The sequence below is a fragment of the Pelophylax lessonae genome (genome assembly GCF_965119305.1).
Source record: "Pelophylax lessonae genome assembly, chromosome: 1".
NCBI classification, from domain to species: domain Eukaryota; kingdom Metazoa; phylum Chordata; class Amphibia; order Anura; family Ranidae; genus Pelophylax; species Pelophylax lessonae.
In genome coordinates this window covers 682847664-682865278 of record NC_138768.1, presented here as the reverse complement: position 1 = coordinate 682865278, position 17615 = coordinate 682847664, and the positions used below count along the sequence as shown (strand labels likewise).

General features: G+C 41.0%; 1 protein-coding gene across 17 annotated transcripts in view; it reads right to left on the bottom strand.

Annotated features, from left to right (window-relative positions):
* Nucleotides 1-17615, bottom strand: part of RAPGEF2 (Rap guanine nucleotide exchange factor 2) — a 455748-nt gene that overhangs the window by 53788 nt on the left and 384345 nt on the right. For all 17 annotated transcript variants that reach the window (XM_082243629.1, XM_082243614.1, XM_082243627.1 and 14 more), the window contains 5 exons: nt 9064-9241; nt 5565-5701; nt 3805-3963; nt 1136-1288; nt 183-347 (listed from right to left, as the gene is read on the bottom strand). In XM_082243629.1, the coding sequence (XP_082099755.1) occupies nt 183-347; nt 1136-1288; nt 3805-3963; nt 5565-5701; nt 9064-9241 (792 nt within the window). The remainder of the gene's footprint in view (nt 1-182; nt 348-1135; nt 1289-3804; nt 3964-5564; nt 5702-9063; nt 9242-17615) is intronic.

Sequence of the window (17615 nt, the reverse complement as noted above, 5' to 3'; positions counted from 1 at the left end):
AAGAGGCTAATTTTTGGTTGCATAAAAAAATTGGCTTAAAATGTGTATAAATGACCGGTGTGCTTTAAAAACGAGTTGTTATAAAGACAGGAGTAATAACCACGCATAGAAAAAGGCTCATCATGCCCTGCAAAGGAAATATATTTTTACCTCTGAACCACCAGCAAATTCAAGATCGTTACCTTGTCCCTGAGGCTAGGGTCATTAAACCACTCCAATAACTTCTTCCCCACTTCCATGGGACTTGACAGAAAGGTCCTATATGTGAGAAGGAAATCCTCTATATACGTTGGGTCAACCACAGAATGTTCTTCCACAAGGTGCATTGTAAGACGTTCCGAAGTTCCCTGTATATAAATAATATCATAAGTTCTAATGCTTGAGAGATAAATAACTTGTCTTTTTCATAATAAAATGAGAAGTGCAATAATGTGCATTAACCCAATAATACTTTTAAAGTGTAAGCTTTTCAAGCTTAAAGCAGGTAAAAAAAGAATTGATTCCCAATGTATTTCTCGTGTATGCTAATCATTTCAGTTCCTGTCCAAGAAAGGAAAGTGATCGAATGATCCTTCCATAGCAGTGTGAGCACATAATAGAAGGTCAACTAGATTAGCAGGCATTATGGATTGTAGTTAAGAGACATGAGTGGTAGGAGGAAACCACTGAAAATACTGGGATAAGGAAGGACTTGGTGGCAATTACCCACCAAGCCACCCCATATTGCTAGATGAGATAAGGTAGTACATTTCCATGCTTATATTTCCCTAATTAAACAAAGACTTTGTGAGCTCATTTATTAAGAAAGTGTAAAGAGCTAGGATGCTCTGGGCTCCCAGCAGCCAACAGCTTTCACCTTTAGAGCAATCACAATATATAAAGATCATTTCTAAATGGTTCCATCAATATTTTAATATTGGCCTAATACTAAAGACCTATCTGCCTTAAAGGATGATGCATGATCACTTTAACTCTAATCAAAACTATAATCTTGCGCAACCTTTCCACACCTAATATCAACATAACTCATAGGACAAGGAGGTCTACAACTGTCCACAATTAATTTAGCAAATGCAGAAAAGAAAGGCTTTACATAGATTTTACAGTAAGGTAATGTGTGTCAGTTCATTGTTACCTTGATGACGATGTGACCTTTCCTGGTACCAGTGCGGTCAAGTTCTCTATGTTCTTTTACCATGACAATTTCCCCCTCCTCTTCAACTTTCTGCATGTTCTTCTCCACCTGGTTCAGAATGCGGCAATAATCTTGCTGAGCTATACAAACAAACTGGTAGAAAATGAAAAAAATAAATCAACTTCCAAATTCACAAAACTTTCACTGGCCATATCAATAACTACTTTACTGTTGCATTAGAAAAATAAAGTAGTAATGGGAGAAGTACAGAGGAAAACTTGGATTATACAGGTAGTGGCTTATGGCAAGATGAATAATATGTGGCAGATGTAGAGGCTGAAAAGGACCTTTAGTTCTGAAAATGTTGTGGCAACGGTCATACATACTTACATGTGGTCCAAATGATAGAATGTGAATAATATTAATATTTATAGATATAGAAAAAAGGGGGAATTGTGGGACTTGCTGTGCGTCTCCATCCCTAATATTTGTATACAAAGAAAAGGAGGTTGGGATTTTAAATGAGAGACATGAAGGGGTTGGCAGGGAAATTGTCAACAGCAATTATTGATACACGTAAGTTACACATACATAGCAGATGAAAAATGAGAACATCAAAATAATAAAATAAAGATAAACACTTCCCAAATACAATAACATGATATCCAATATGGCTGATTTCCAATAATGTAAGGGTAATAAAAGTATACAAGATATAAAAGAAATTGAGATTCCAGGTAATAGAGTAATTCAGTATTTTATAAACATCATAGCCTCAACGCGTTTCGTGGACCCAAATCGCCACTTCATCAGGAGTAGATGTATGTTTGTTAATAGTCTATGAAAATAGGAAATATAGGCACAAATAAGGATACTGCAAAAGATGAAAAATATCAAAAATATGAAAAATGGCTCCTCCAGTCTCTATGCCATCCTGCATGCTATGTACATTTTTGGGAGTTATAGGGCGTTATTCCCCCCTTTCTTCCCTCTATCCTTCCCCAACATTTTTCATATTTTCTATATTTTTCATCTTTTGCATTATCCTTATTTGCGTCTATATTTCCTATTTTCATAGACTATTAACAAACATAAATCTACTCCTGATGAAGTGGCGATTTGGGTCCACGAAACGCGTTGAGGCTATGATGTTTATAAAATACTGAATTACTCTATTACCTGGAATCTCAATTTCTTTTATATCTTGTATACTTTTATTACCCTTACATTATTGGAAATCAGCCCTATTGGATATCATGTTATTGTATTTGGGGAGTGTTTATCTTTATTTTATTATTTGGATGTTATTTTTCATCTGCTATGTATGTTTAACCTACATGTATCAATAAATGCTGTTGACAATTTCCCTGCCGACCCCTTCATGTCTCTCATTAAGGCTACGTTCACATGTGGGCGTAGCGGATCGCGGGCAGAATCCGCGCGATTCTGCCCGCGATCCGGAAATCATTGCAAATCGCGGGACGCCTGTGCATTGCCCGGGATTTGCAATGGCCCCCCAAATGCTATGCGATGTTGCAGCGATTTTCGCCTGCCGAATCGCGGTAACATCGCGCAAACAAAATCGCAGGACGCATGATGCCCCAAAGAAGCTTTTGTACCTTTTTTGGGCGTCATGCATCCCGCGATTATGTTTGCGCGATGTTACCGCGATTCGGCAGGCGGAAATCGCGTTAACATCGCACAGCGTTTGGAGTGTCATTGCAAATCACGGGCAATGCACAGGCATCCTGCGATTTGCAATGATTTCCGAATCGCGGGCAGAATCGCGGTGATTCTGCCCGCGATCCGCTACGCCCACATGTGAACGTAGCCTTAAAGTCCCAACCTCCTTTTCTTTGTATATTTATAGATATAAAACATAATATTTCATTTCATCATATATTAAAATGCTCCATTGAATGCTATATATTATTTGTTCCTTTACATATTTAGATGGGTTAAGCTGGAACGGTTCTTTGTACCCCTGCAAAGGTAGGTCCTGGTTTGATTATATGCATTGTACTAAAGGGCAGTTTATGACTTCTCTTATGTAAGTTATTGTACTAGTGGAAGTCTGACACATACAATGCTAGGCAAAAGTTCTAGGCACTTGCATAAAATGCTGTAAATCAGGAATGATTGTAATAAAACACTGCTATATACAGTATTAAGTAATGAAAAAAAAAATTTTGGTGTGCCTACCCTTTGCCTTTAACAAGTACCAATTCTCTTAGATACTCCTTTAATTTTGAAAGGTACTCTCACACTCCAGGTTCTTTATAACATTTTTCCCAAAATACACAGCCAAATTGTATATACAAGCACATAGGGAAACCCATCCTAACAACATTTGTGGCAAAGCCCCTTTTAGATGATTTCATAAAAACTACCAATAAAAACAGGTGTTTAGGAGATGGGATGAACATTCACTAATACAAGCTGCTCTATTTAGCTTAACACATTAAATTAATCACACACAGCTAATTAGTGATTAATAGCACTGTAAAATCAGCCGACACCTTGTAAACAGATGAATACATCCTAAATGACATACAGCGGTCCAAGTAAGCCACTAACTGCTTCTGAGATTCCCAATGATCTCACGTGAAGTGCCCGGCTGTCGGATTCAATGTGTGCTGGCAGCCTGGCACTGCTCTACACCTACATACCTGGCAATCATCCACTTTGGTTCTCATCACTCCCTTCATGAATTCCTTCTCCATGGTTGGAGAGACTCCAAAGCTGTTTCCCATGCAAAGTATTTCTGTTCTCCCATCAGGGTATGTCACTTCCACTGAGCCATTTAAAATGACTGACCAGGAATCGAGCTGCAGGGCCAAGACACAAGCCAATATGATTAAAATCACACAGGTATCGTTTAGTGTTAAACAGTTTAACTTGAAAGAACATGAACCAGGTTAGCCGTAGAATAAATAAACACACATAATATATATATATATATATATATATATATATATATATATATATACATACATAAACGCACGCGTGTGCGTGTGTGTGTGTGTGTATATATATATATATATATATATATATGCACACACATATATACATACACTCTACAATGTATGAAATGCAATTTCATATAGCTAAATAATGTAGATGAACACTGTAAACCTTCCCCATTTGAAAAGTAGGAGTACCAAAGTAATACATCTTAATGTGTCAAGACAATAAAAAAAAAAAAAAAACTGAGTACATCTCTTCTAGAAAGTACAGAATACTTGTTGATCCCGACAGAAATCCACTGAGCTTCTCACTTCCTGTGTTGCCCGGGGGTCCTTCCCCACTTAATCAAATAAAAAAAGGTTTTTGCCTTTAAATACACTTTCAGGAACAGTACCAAAAACATTAATTTAAAACTTAAACCTCTAGAGAGAATAGCTTTATTTCATAAAACAGGACAATTATCAATTTCTTGTAGTAATCAATAGCAACCACATTTCAGGTTTCAGCAGCTACTTGTTGTTGGGCAGATGATTCAGATTCATTGGTGATTCCCAAGTAAATCTAGGTTCACAATGATGCGGGTGTGGGAATGCGGATAACTAACACACCAAAATGAGCTACTGTTTTTCCAGACGTACGGAGATGCCTGTAATTTTAAATGGCACCCCCACACATCAGAAAATGCAGCGCAGTTTCTGTGCGGCTGCGATTTTAGAAAAGAGTTGGGGACCTTTTCCCTGCATTTCCCACAGGTTTAACAATCCACCTAAATGCACAGGCAGCTGTACCCACGCAAAAGTGCACTGCAGCAAACACACAGATGTGAACCTAGACTAAACTACAATAACACGTGGGATAAAGAAAAATAGAACAAACAAAACTAAAACAGCTAGGCGTTTTATATTGATTTTGGTGCTGCTCAAACTAGAGGTGAAAGCATATCCCTGTGGCCAAGAACATGAGGTGCAGGCTTGTCCTAAATACCAATCCAGAGGGTAAGTACATGTAAAGAGGAAAGGATCACCGCTACTCCCGACCAGTCATATGACTAAGCGCCAGTGGGCGGGGCGAAAGGTATCAGAGTATGTGGTTTGGTTGAGGCCGCTCGTTATAATTTACTCACCTGGGCTGGTCAGGAGTAACAGTCATCCTTTCCTCTTTACAAAAGCAACTAGACAGCTTATCACCTATCAGACATCCTTTGCAGCTGTTATCATGGCATAGATTGGCATTTTCTAAACACAGTTTTTTTCATGATTGTCTTTTTCATGTTTTTCACTTGACAAGTATTTTTTACCTAAACCTAGACACATTAAAATATTCTTCTAACATTCATAGACCGCATTCTATATTATCCCACTGTCACATGGAGTTGCACAACAATGCTCATGCAGTCATGCCTTTACAACTCCACTCCTATCATTCAAATCTTAAAGCTTAAATTAAAGAGCAAATCTCTTACTTCCTCTCCATCATTTAGTACGACAGTCCCTGCCCGTTCCACCACAGCGAACACCATGACAGCGCATAGTTCCCGTCTGACAGACATCGTCATATTGGCAAAGGCAGGCAACTGATGCATGAACTCCAGAAGTTGTTCTAGAACAGAGAAGGTTATTGAGGTGATGCATAGTTTATACAGTTAACCAATCAGCTATAGTGTTATCAGCCTAACACAATAGAACGCAGACAATAAGAATTAATATATATACAGACATGGTAAGCTAAAACGTGAACACTAGACAAGGCTGATAACACTGCATTACTTGATTGAAACTCCCAGCCTGTATATCCCCCCTCATCGGGTCTCAGGCACCTCCAGGAAGGACACTGGCAGTAACAGATTTCATTTGCATTACATTGCAAAAATAAAGGATCACAATGAAAGCTAATGTAAATTGCTGGATGAACTCCAGTATGCCAAGTGATGTAAGCAGTTGCAGGATAGGGTAGGAGGGCTGTGAGAGCTGGGGACTTTTCCAATTACTACTAAATCTACATGTTCTTGAAAATCCCCCATAAACCTGCTGGATAAACATCAACACAGTGATTTATTTAAAACAATTATGAATGCTGAGATTGCATTAATTCTGAACACCAGGCACAAACATCCTCATTTAAGTATATTCTTCATTAGCCACACAAATTTTAACCCACTTTGTGTGAACAGAGTGGTGGGAGGGGCCCAGCAGGCCCAACCACTACTACAGGCTGCCTACATAGAACTACAGGAGGAGGAGAAGGGGAAAAGACCAGTCACTCTGCACATGGGGAGAGAGCAGCAATGACTGGTCTTTTTTACATGAAGCTCCAGCACAGAGGCAAACATTCACATTGGATTATTGCACAGATCTGGAAGAAATATACAAAGCACACCAAGATTCAAGTACAAACACACATGACTCTTCTATTTAGACATTATTTGCTTATTACAGAGTTCAGCTTTAAGAGAAATCTTCAGAATGTTAAATTTGAATCAATTGTAATGTTCGTGAACCATAAGCAATTGGGTGAATAATCCTGCAAAGCAACTTGAAATGATTTACAATGTCAGAGATGATAAAATTCAATTAAACGTGCAGCTATTCCAGCTTTGTAATATCCTTAAATATATAGTAAAGGTTCATTTTTTTTAAATTACATGTTATACTTACCTGCTCTGTGCAAGGGTTTTGCACAGAGCATCCCCGATTCTCCTCTTCTGGGGTGCCCCGGCACCGTTTCGGGCTTCTCCTCTTCATCGTGTGCCCCCACTGAGAGCCAATTTCCATGGGAGCACCCGTGCGAGCGCACTCCTGAGTCCTGCAGCTGCGTCCATTGACACAGACAGCAGGACTCGGCCCCGCCCCCACTCTCATGTCACTGGATTTGATTAACAGCAGCGGGAGCCAATGGCTCCCACTGCTATCAATTTATCTAATGAGGACCCGAAACAGTGGCTGGAGCTGCTGGGCTCAGGTAAGAATAACGGGGGGTCTGAGGGGCAGCTGCAGTCAAAAAGGTTTTTCACGTTGATGCGTAGAATGCATTAAGATGAAAAACTTTGAGACTTTACAACTCCTTTAAACTAGTTCATGAAGATACCAATATCACTTGAAACTGGCACCAAAGATAGACAATAAGTTCAAGAGTAACTAAACAACAATTCAGATTCATAAGCTGCAGTTTGGAGTTTAGGTGAGAGCCTTGATTAAGTTATTACACATGCAAGCTTTTGGGACCGCACAAAAAAGAAAGAAAATATAAAATATAAGCTAGAAAATAACAGGGGCATTAAAGCACAAATGAACCCTCTTAAATGTATTACTGTTATGAAGTCAGAATTTCCACAGTCAGGCATGTGTTCCTGAATACTGCTCTAATGACCATCTTTGATCACAGACAGTGTGTGCTGTTAATTTGAGTGGTGTTGGACCACCAACAGCCCAATTCTCATAGTGCTGCCAACAGCAGCTTTTTATTACTGTACATATAGCTTGATTGTATTACTGTAATAAATTAAGAGGATTTATTATTGTCTTTACATTTTCCTCTCCATGCGAGTTGTCAAAGATCCCCAAAATGAAATCTGACTTTCAAAGTTAGCACAGCAAGGTTTGACTTTAGGCCAGCCATACATGGTTCAAATCTGGACCAGGTCACCAGGAACCGGCCCAGATTCGAATCAATAATAGCAGGCTGAATGTACAAAGTTGATTGATCTATCAACTTTGGTATAACCAGCCTGCAGGATTCTCTTGTGATTATCGTTAGAGGCAGCTATAGCTGCTAACGAAAATCACAGTCTTCTCCCAGCGTGGAGAAAACAATGGCATGGCAGGAGGGATTCCTGCATCAATACTGTCTGTGTTGATGGGGGAATTGAGCGAATTAGCTCAGTGTATAGCTGGCCTTACATAAACTATTAAGTTATATACAGGATTTTAGGAAGGAAGATGCAAACTGGTTCAGCAATAGCATTAAGTAAAGCCGTAAATAACAAGACAGATGAAGAGACTGCTTTGTGTGGTGAACTTTGCCATAGTTACAGGAATGAAATTAAGATATACAAGTGATGTAAGTAAACAAATTCCTGCTCCATGTGTATGAAATTCATTAAAATGTAAATTTAAAATTTCTACAAACCGGCCAAGAAACTACATATATTTTAAGGTATTTTTTTTATATGGAACTAAACCTATACATTTTTTTAACAGAAAAAAACTATCAATTTAAGTGTTTCCCAAAACTCAAGACATGCCATGAATGATAGTTGTCACAAGTGCTTGTGTTCTTCCCCGAACTTGTCACAGCATCAAATGGCTGGTGCCGTAACTGATAACATGTGCATCACCATGGAACTGCAGACCAAACAGAGGCTAAGATGGTCGCTTCCTTAGCTGTAAAGGATAGGAGCGTTTAGTACCACTTTAGCTTGTACTCCGGTGCCTACTCTTCTGAACATGTGCAGCAGGGGAGGGGGCCAAATATCACTGCGGGAAGTGCTCAGCAAATTATTAACTATGTGTTCCAGAGCATAAAGACAGAACTCATGCACAGTTTGCTTCCGTACATTAAAAAAAAAAAAAAATTGATCTATTACAGCAAAGCATTTTTAGAACGGATCAATCACCCCAAATGAAGAATAAAGAACGACCATGTAAAGTACACTGTGTGCACTGGTGAGAGCAAATTCAAAAAGTGTGTGGAACAGCAGAGATAAGGCACATGAGCAAGGACTTTAGCCCAGGAATTGCTGGCCATCACAAGGACTCGGACAGGTTACAAGGCAAATGCATTCTGTGTTACAAGCATATTGATGGAGCTTGTTTTATCCCATTCTTCTTCTATTGTTGGTTAGGCCAGTGATTGATTGCTAGATTCTGACCTTTACCAGAGACGTGTTTATGTCAGCAATAAACAGGATTAAAAAGGTGGGACTGTCTGTTCGCTACTAGCAATCTGGCTTTTTGTCAACTTACCAATGTCATCATCTGTTCGGTCAATGGGATCTTTTTCCAGGCAGTCTCTAACAATGTCTCGGCTCATTAAGGGATCAGATGCTCTTTCGATATCCTCTTCGTCATCGTCATCTTCTGAGTCTACAGCAGTCTCTGGCAGTCCACTCAGGTCCATATCTCCAGGCTCACTTTCTGTGGCCTTGTAGAAAAAAAAAAAAAAAAATTAAACAGTAATAAGCCACGGTTAACAATCTCTAGACACATAATGATACGCGCTTCATTTAAATTTGTGATAGTGAACCAAAAACTGCTTTTATCCTAGCCAGAGAAGATGTCCACCTCTCTAGATCAAATTCACGGGTTTATTGATCAACGGTGTACCTCAAAATTCACATTTTCACCCATTTCCCTCTTGCACACGATACTCCAGTTTGAGCATCTCCTTTTGGCCTCTTGCACACAATACTCCTGTTTGAGCATCTACTTTTTCCAGACCTTTTTTTTTGTATGTATTTGCGAGTATTTGCGTGCATTGAGGCTTAAATTACTGACCAAAAATGCAGATTTTTCTATTTTGTTCTTACTGAAGAATGCACAGGGCTTGTTTACGCGTCTGTGTGCATAGGCACATTACAATTAACGGGCTGTATTTTAGCTCAAAAAGCCGTACTGAGCATTTTCAAGCCGTGAGATGCTCAAACAGGTGTATCGTGTGTAAGAGGCCTAAATTGGATTAATAGGTGAATCAAAGGTTCAAATATTGATAAATAGACCTGCAGTACAAACTGTTAAAAACATACTCTAAGGCCTCTTTCACACGGGCGTTCCATATGTCCGTATATCACCCCATGCGTTTGCGGGTGATATATGGACAGAATGCATGTCAATGGGATTGCGGATGTCAGCGGATGACCATCCGCTGACATCCGATTTGTGCCCTTTCGGTTCTGTTCCGTTTTTGGAACGGAACAGAACCCTATTTTTCTTCAGTTTAAAAATGGAGAGGATGCAAAATCGGATGTCAGCGGTGTCATCCGCTGACATCCACAATCCCATAGACATACATTATGTCCGTATATCATCCGCAAACGGATGGGATGATATGCGGACATACGGACCGGGTGACACAAGTGTCAACCGTTTAAAAAAATGGAAAGGACGCAAAATCGGATGTCAGCGGTGTCATCCGCAATCCCATAGACATACATTATGTCCGTATATCATCCGCAAATGGATGGGATGATATGCGGACATACGGACCGGATGACACAAGTGTCATCCGTGTCAGTAAAAAAAAAATAAATAAAAAGTGCCGGAGCGGATCGCAATACGGTCCGCCACGTGTGAAAGAGGCCTATCAGCATCTGATTGAGCAAAAACAGATTTTTTTTTTCTCGAATTGTTATTCCGCTGTATAATACAATTTGTAAAAATAATTACTGAATTATAAAGCATCAAAATTTTCTCAATGTACTGCCTGCACTTGCACAGAAATGATAGCACAGTCAGTAGATATTCCATGTTAGATTTATTCAAACCCTCGTGATACTTCTGACATTTTCAAAGATTCCGCTCATTAATTTACTGCTCCACAACTGGGAATACTACAATAGAGTTCCATTTGCCTCTGTAGTTAAAAAAAAAAAAAAATATTAAGGAAAATTACTTTAATAGATTGCATGTTTTTTTTGCCACTGGCTACATAATACATTCTCTGTACCCCATGCTAGAAGATTTAGTCTCAGATACCATGCAATTGTGACCATACCCACTAGCTGTCACAGCCCATTGGTAAAAATAATTGCTTGTGGGGGGGTATGTTGCTTCCCCCACCCCAATTTTTAGAAAGTCTTGAAGGAATTATGCAGACATTCTCCTAATCCACAGAACATGTTACTGCATTAAACATATTTTATAAGGTCACTGGTGATTACAGAAAAATGCAATACTCTGCGCAATTGTACTAAGACATTTGTGGATGGGTTGCATAAGGCTAGTATTATCACAGTGCTGTCATTATTCCCTGCACAGCTTCTAGCCTGGAGAATATTTTCCATAGCTATATTATAAGCACATAAGGCAGTTCTTCCTCATGATCCCATGCTGCTATGCTGCCTACAGATAATATGATAAGCCATTTAAAGGCAACTGTTAGAGTTCTAGTTTGCATACTGGTGACCGCAAAGAATGGACAGCGAACATGGCAAAATCCCCCCACAAAAGAGGGTCTTTTGGAAAACAAATGCCTTGACTACATAGTGTGGAGACAGGAAACATTCCGGAACAATGCAGTTTATTAATTCAGGAATGGTGTAAACCTCATATTGGCAGAACGCACTGCATATAACCGCTTGCTCAATTCCCCAAAACATAAATTGCTGAAAAGGTTTCCCCAGTGAAAATGAACCCTGCAATGATTCGTACAGGGCACGAATGGTAATGTATCTAATGTGTAGAATCCGCTTCCATGCATTTCTAATGTCATCAGCGCTACTTTACACAAATTCAGCTACTAAACTTTTATCCCAATAGCACAATTCTTTCTAAAACCTGCTAGTTTTTCCTATAGCTGTAAGCTTTGAAAAATAAACCGTTAGAAAAAAAATATTTAATGAAGGAGATGCCAGAGCAAATATTTAGTAATTTGTGGAAACCTAAATTGTCTGACCAGGAAAATGATGTGGTGTATCAGTGTGACTGAATGACTATCTGAGATTCACTTGCAGAGTAAGTGACCTTCTGTGGCCAACAAGACTAGGCAGCGCACTTCGCTACATTATGGCGCAGTCTTGTCAGCAGTGAAACAGTTAATGAATCACGGATGACTAATAAGAATATTCTAGAAAACAGATGAGTGTGACAATACTCCCGCTGAGGAAATAATGAACCAACATTCAATTTGTCTGCACTAATGCAGTGTTCCCTAGCTGCCACGGTGAATAAGCAGCTGCTATCAAATGCTGCTAGGTAGCCACAGGCAGCAGAACGTCAGGAAAGAGAACGCCAAAGGTGAGTTATAAAAATTGGTCTTAGACACGTCTGCGTGGGGAAATAAAATTCAGTCCTGCAGCCTTTTCTTTGTGCTTTTGTCAGAACTGGGTGGGCACACACTTCTCCAGCCTGATTCAGCATTTAGTGACTACATTTCCTGCCACCACACTTCCCAAGATGAAGTCATGTCAGAGCAGAGCGACATCCAATTCTCTACTTAGACACTCAAATCCAGTTTACTGCTGTTAATGTGTCTGTAGAGTGCAGACATCCATCTTAAGTGCAGAAGCCTTTAGTAATAAGGTTTTCATTTATTTACTTTACTGAATGTTGCTGGTATTTGCTATTGACAAACCTTAAATAAAGGCAAATGAGTGCTTCAATCATTCATCTTACTCTAAATACAGCAATCCCTTGTGGCTTCTCCCCTGCATTTGCAACAACACAGTCCATCACACAATAATTGTTTTATGGCAGCACATGAACACACACAGGAATCAGTGCTGCAGCTAAACTTACAGCGCTCACTACAGAACTGTATAATTCAGGTGTGTCCTCAGGTGCCCCTACACAAGCCAAACGTGCATCTTTGTGATGTCTATCCTAATCGGGTGACCAGCCAAAGATGGCAAAATCAAAAGCAAGATCTAATTTATAAAGTTGCTGCTTAAAGCAGTATTAAACCCAAAAACAAAAATGTAACAATTCTTAAATGTGAAAAACTGGAAAATAGAATAGAAATTAAACAAATTAGGTGTACAGTAGCACCCAAAAACCATCTAGATAGATACAGATGCACTATAAGGCATGGTTCACACCTATTCTTTCAGTGCGGCATGCGTTTGTGCGGGCACAGCAGCCTATTAACTTGAAAAATGTCCTTGCACTTTTGCACCATGTGATTTCCCACACATGCACTGCATGTTTAGATGAGTGGGGAAGCTATTAAGAATGAATGGCAGCCCTGCTCTGTAAACGAGCAGCGTGTTTTGAATGCAGGAATCGCACTGGTGCGATTCCTGCACCCACCCGCATAAGTGTGAATAAAGCCTAAATCATAAACCAAAACATTTTTCAAAGGTTTTCAATAGTGATTTTATTATAAATTTTTTAGAAATTATAATATGGTAATGATGCTTAACATTTGTGAACAAATAATAGTCGGTGATAACAGAAGCAGTTTGTATGCTTTTCATATTTAATGTAATCTCAGAATGGCACTTACAGGCCTTATATAAGTACCTGTAATCTTCAGCACAAGCAACTGGCCTCTTAAAAAGGTCTCTTACGTCGAAACTTATTAGGGCGGAGCCTGTGCTGACATCATCACGCTGGCAAGATGCGTGCAAGTTTTCTTTGATGTACCTTTATGTATTGAAGCAATGTAGGTGCCTTTCTTACATTTGGTAAATAAATCTACAACTGGCGAGCTGCAATTTACTACATTTTTAAAATATTTAATTATTAACTTAGAAAATCAATAAACTTATATGATCAGCAGTTTTGCAGTATAAACTCAAAGAAAAAGTAACCGCTTCTCAGCCTTGAGAAAGAGAACAAAACTACAACCCCAATTCCAAAAAAGTTGGGACACTGTGCAAAATTTACAAAAAAACACAATGCAATGATTTGCCACTCCCATAAACCCATATTGGATGCCTGGAATTTTCCGGCAGTCAGACAACACTGCATTAAAAACAGGCATGGACATCACTGCATGGGCTCAAGAATACTTCCAATAAATACTGTCTGTGAACGCAATGCCAAACAAAAATGCAAGGTAAAGCTCTATCATGCAAAGAAGAAGCCATATCTGAACATGATCCAGAAAAGCTGCCATCTTCCCTGGGCCAAAGCGCATTCAAAATGGTCTATTGCAAGGTGGAGAACTCTTCCACGGCCAGAAGAATTGAAATGTGATATTCTTTTTGGCAACCATGGCCTCTGCGTCCTTCAGACTAAACAGAAAGGGACCTTTCAGCTTGTTATCAGCGCTCCGTTCCAAAGCTTGCATCTCTGATGGTATAAAGATGCATTGGAATGGGCAGCATTTACATTTTTTTGAGACATGCTGCTACCATCAATTTCAAAATGATCTTTTTTTTTTCTTAAAATGGTATATTTACTTAGTTTAAACATTTAATATGTTTTTCTATTTTTTACTGTGAATAAAATATGTGTTTATGAGATGTGCAAATCATTGCATTGTATTTTTATGTAGATTTTACACAGCATCCCAACTTATGTGGCGCTGGGGCTGCGATTGGACACCAAAGTATTGTCTTGTTACAGACTGATGCAATAAGCACCGCCACTTAGACAATCAGGAAATACAAACACCAGAAGCTTTAATAAAAGTGTGACAGAAGACACAGGGAGATATATCACAACCAAGAGTGTGTACAAAAACATTTTGTTTTCTTTTCATTTTGGTGGTACTATAGAAGGGTGTGTTTTCTCCATCAGGGAGTTTACCCCTGGGTACACAGGCAGCAGTCATTTTAGAGTAAGGGTAAATGTCTTCCTCCCATCAGGGAGTAAAGGGAAATCTTCCATTAGAGACAATAAGGGCCAATTCGGACCTCCAGTTTTCAATACGTTATTGTGAACAGGCCTCGCTAGATCTTTCTGGTACCAGTTTACATAACAGGTTTATTGTTGAAAATTCTTATTTCCCATGCCATTAGGTTATCTGTTTTTTTTTTTTTTGTAATGTGGGATCTAAAGATACCAGTCACCACATTAATAATAGGATTTTTTTACTTACAGTAAAATCCATTTCTCCGAGTTCATCGTCGGACACAGTGCTCCATAAATCATAACTCCTGGGTTATATTGCCTCCTCCAGGAGTAGTACTAGGCAGAACAAAAAAAAAAAAACCTGGCTACACCCAGGGACCATCCTCAGCTTGGTATATGACCAATATTTAGGCCATAGCAAGCGACTAATCACCACCCCTGAAACAGACACTTTAGACAGCACAGGAGCTGTATCTAAAGCTGCATCACAAATAAACTGCAGCCCATGTACCAACTGGTCCGCTAAATAAAAATAAGCAGTGGGGACCTGCTCACCCCCCAGGCCCTGGCGCAAAAGCTTGGCCCATTCAGTTAGGGTCTGAGACACCAGCCCTGAGGCAAAGACTGGCCGCAATGTCAAACCAGCCATAGTAAATATGCTGTGTGCCACAGGCTCCGCTTTCCTGTCAGCCAGGTCCTTAATGAACAGGGATTCCTCTACTGGGATCATGGTAGCTTTGTTAACCTGGAAAACAGGAGGGTCCACCACTGGTTCCACGTTTTTAAAAGTGACTCCTCAAAACGCTAATGTACAGCAAAACGTTTGTGGACCAGAAAGGGTAATTTTGGTTGTTCCCATTCCTTACAGAAAAATCTTTCAAAATAAGGAACATAAGGAAACATCTTTGAAGTGCGAGTTGACTTATGCGTACCAAACGACACAGCCACGTCCGTGGCTACATCAGCCACATCCTCCATTTTTAAAGTCTCACGCACTGCAGCGATAGGTGCTTCTACTGCGACCATGGAAGAATCATCCTCACTATCGGATGGATCTGGGGGGGGGGTGATATTAAGCCCCCCTGGACAGGCCTGCGCCCACGGCGGCATCAGGCTCAGAATCAGATGAGACCGACTGAGCAAGGAAAGGTGGGGGACACTTCCTCCTGGGCCTTTGCCCACACGCCAACTTAAACCCGGGACTGCAGGGCCACTGTCAGTGCAACCATGGGAAGCTGGGGTTCTGAGCGACCTGCCACCTCCATGAGGGGGTCAGTTGGGGAATGTGACCATGAGGCTCCATAAGAAAAGGAAGGCCTTGCAGTACAAAAACAAACTTTTGGCACTACTAAAGGATCCCCCCCAAGGCTCAGGGTACCTATCAGCAGAGAGAGAGATAACAGGGACCCCCAAGGACTCGCATTACAATTTGGAGGAGCGCCGAGAATTGAGACCCAGCCTCACCATGGAGGTCATCCTTGTTCATATGTCCTGGGCACAGGCAGAGGAAACTAAGGAGGAGCTTTGTCATCCCCACGAAGCTTTAATAGTTTCCAACGTCTTCTGGACTAAGGGAAAATGGCCCCCGTGACATCGGGCTACACAAACATGCCCGACAACCGAAGACCAGCCAGACTAAGGGAAATTGGCCCCATGATATCATCGGGCTACACAAACATGGCCACCGACCGGAGACTAGCCCGACTAAGGGAAAATGGCCCCATGACATCATCGGGCTACACAAACAATCTGCCAACCGGAGACCAGCCAGACTAAGGGAAAATGGTCCCCGTGACATCATCCGGCTACACAAACATGGCCGCCAACCGGAGACCAGCCAGACTAAGGGAAAATGGCATGCTGCCAATATCTTCCCTGTGCCCTCTGCAAGGGGACCCCCTCCTGAAGGTAGGATACACGTTAGGGGAGACTCTGCTGCGCACTCTGCACCGGTCTCTGCACTGGGACCTTCCTGCACTATACCCACACTGTAAACAGTGGGGCAGCCACCTAGGGGTCTCCTACACTGGAACCCCTCTAGACTACCAGGGCAGGACACACTATCCTAGGACCCCTACAGAGGGGATAGCGGGGGAGACCCCAGGAGTCTCTGCTGTATCCTTTGCCCTGGGATCCCCACCAGATTCCAGGTCCAGACAGGGGGGGAAGGGAGTGGGAGAAGCCCAGCTCACTGAGGGATTTTTAAGGATGGGAGGATGAAACCTGCAGGCAGGTCCGACCGTCCCTGGATGTTAACCACGTCCACCCAAATAAAACCCCAAAAAGGGGAGGGGGGGAATACTTATCCTTCCATGGTGCGGGTAACGTTCCAGACAGAATCCTCACCACTGAAGTAGGGGAGCGGTTGGGCAAGGAATTGCTGCGACTCAGACCCAAGCCTGGTCGTATGCAACCCTGCGCGGGCCAGCCTCTGTCCGTGAGGCTATATCGTGGCTGACCTAGCGTATAGCTGTGGTCTGCACGCGCTCGCTGGCTGGGTCGGGGAACCACTGGATCTAGATTATCCAGCCCGGCAGTTGATTGTGGATCTCCCAAGGGAAAAAACAAAAAAGGTAAGGAAGGAGAAAAAAATTGCTAGGATCAGAAATCCCAGCCAGGAGCCTAGGTCCTTACTCCTGACTAGACAGATAAAAACTGATTAACTAGAGCAGAGAGCAGGATTATATACACCAAGCTGAGGATGGACCATGGGCGTAGCCAGGTGTTTTTCTTTCTACCTAGTCCTACTCCTGGATGAGGCAATATAACCCAGTAGTTATGATTTATAGAGCACTGTGTCCATTGATGAACAAAAGAGAAAGTCAGATTTGTATACAAACTGCATTAAGGTTAAATGATCTACAAGAAGCAGATCTGCTGGTAGTCTCCCTGTATTTTTTATCAACAGTATACAAGACAAAGGAAGCCAATGCAAAGCATACATGGGTCTCAACGGAAGTTCTACGAATGATTGTTTTGTCTCATTCATTTAACCAGATAAGTCTGTCTCTCCCGTAATGAGTGTTTCTTCCATGCAAAATGCTTGACATACAAAATTCAGG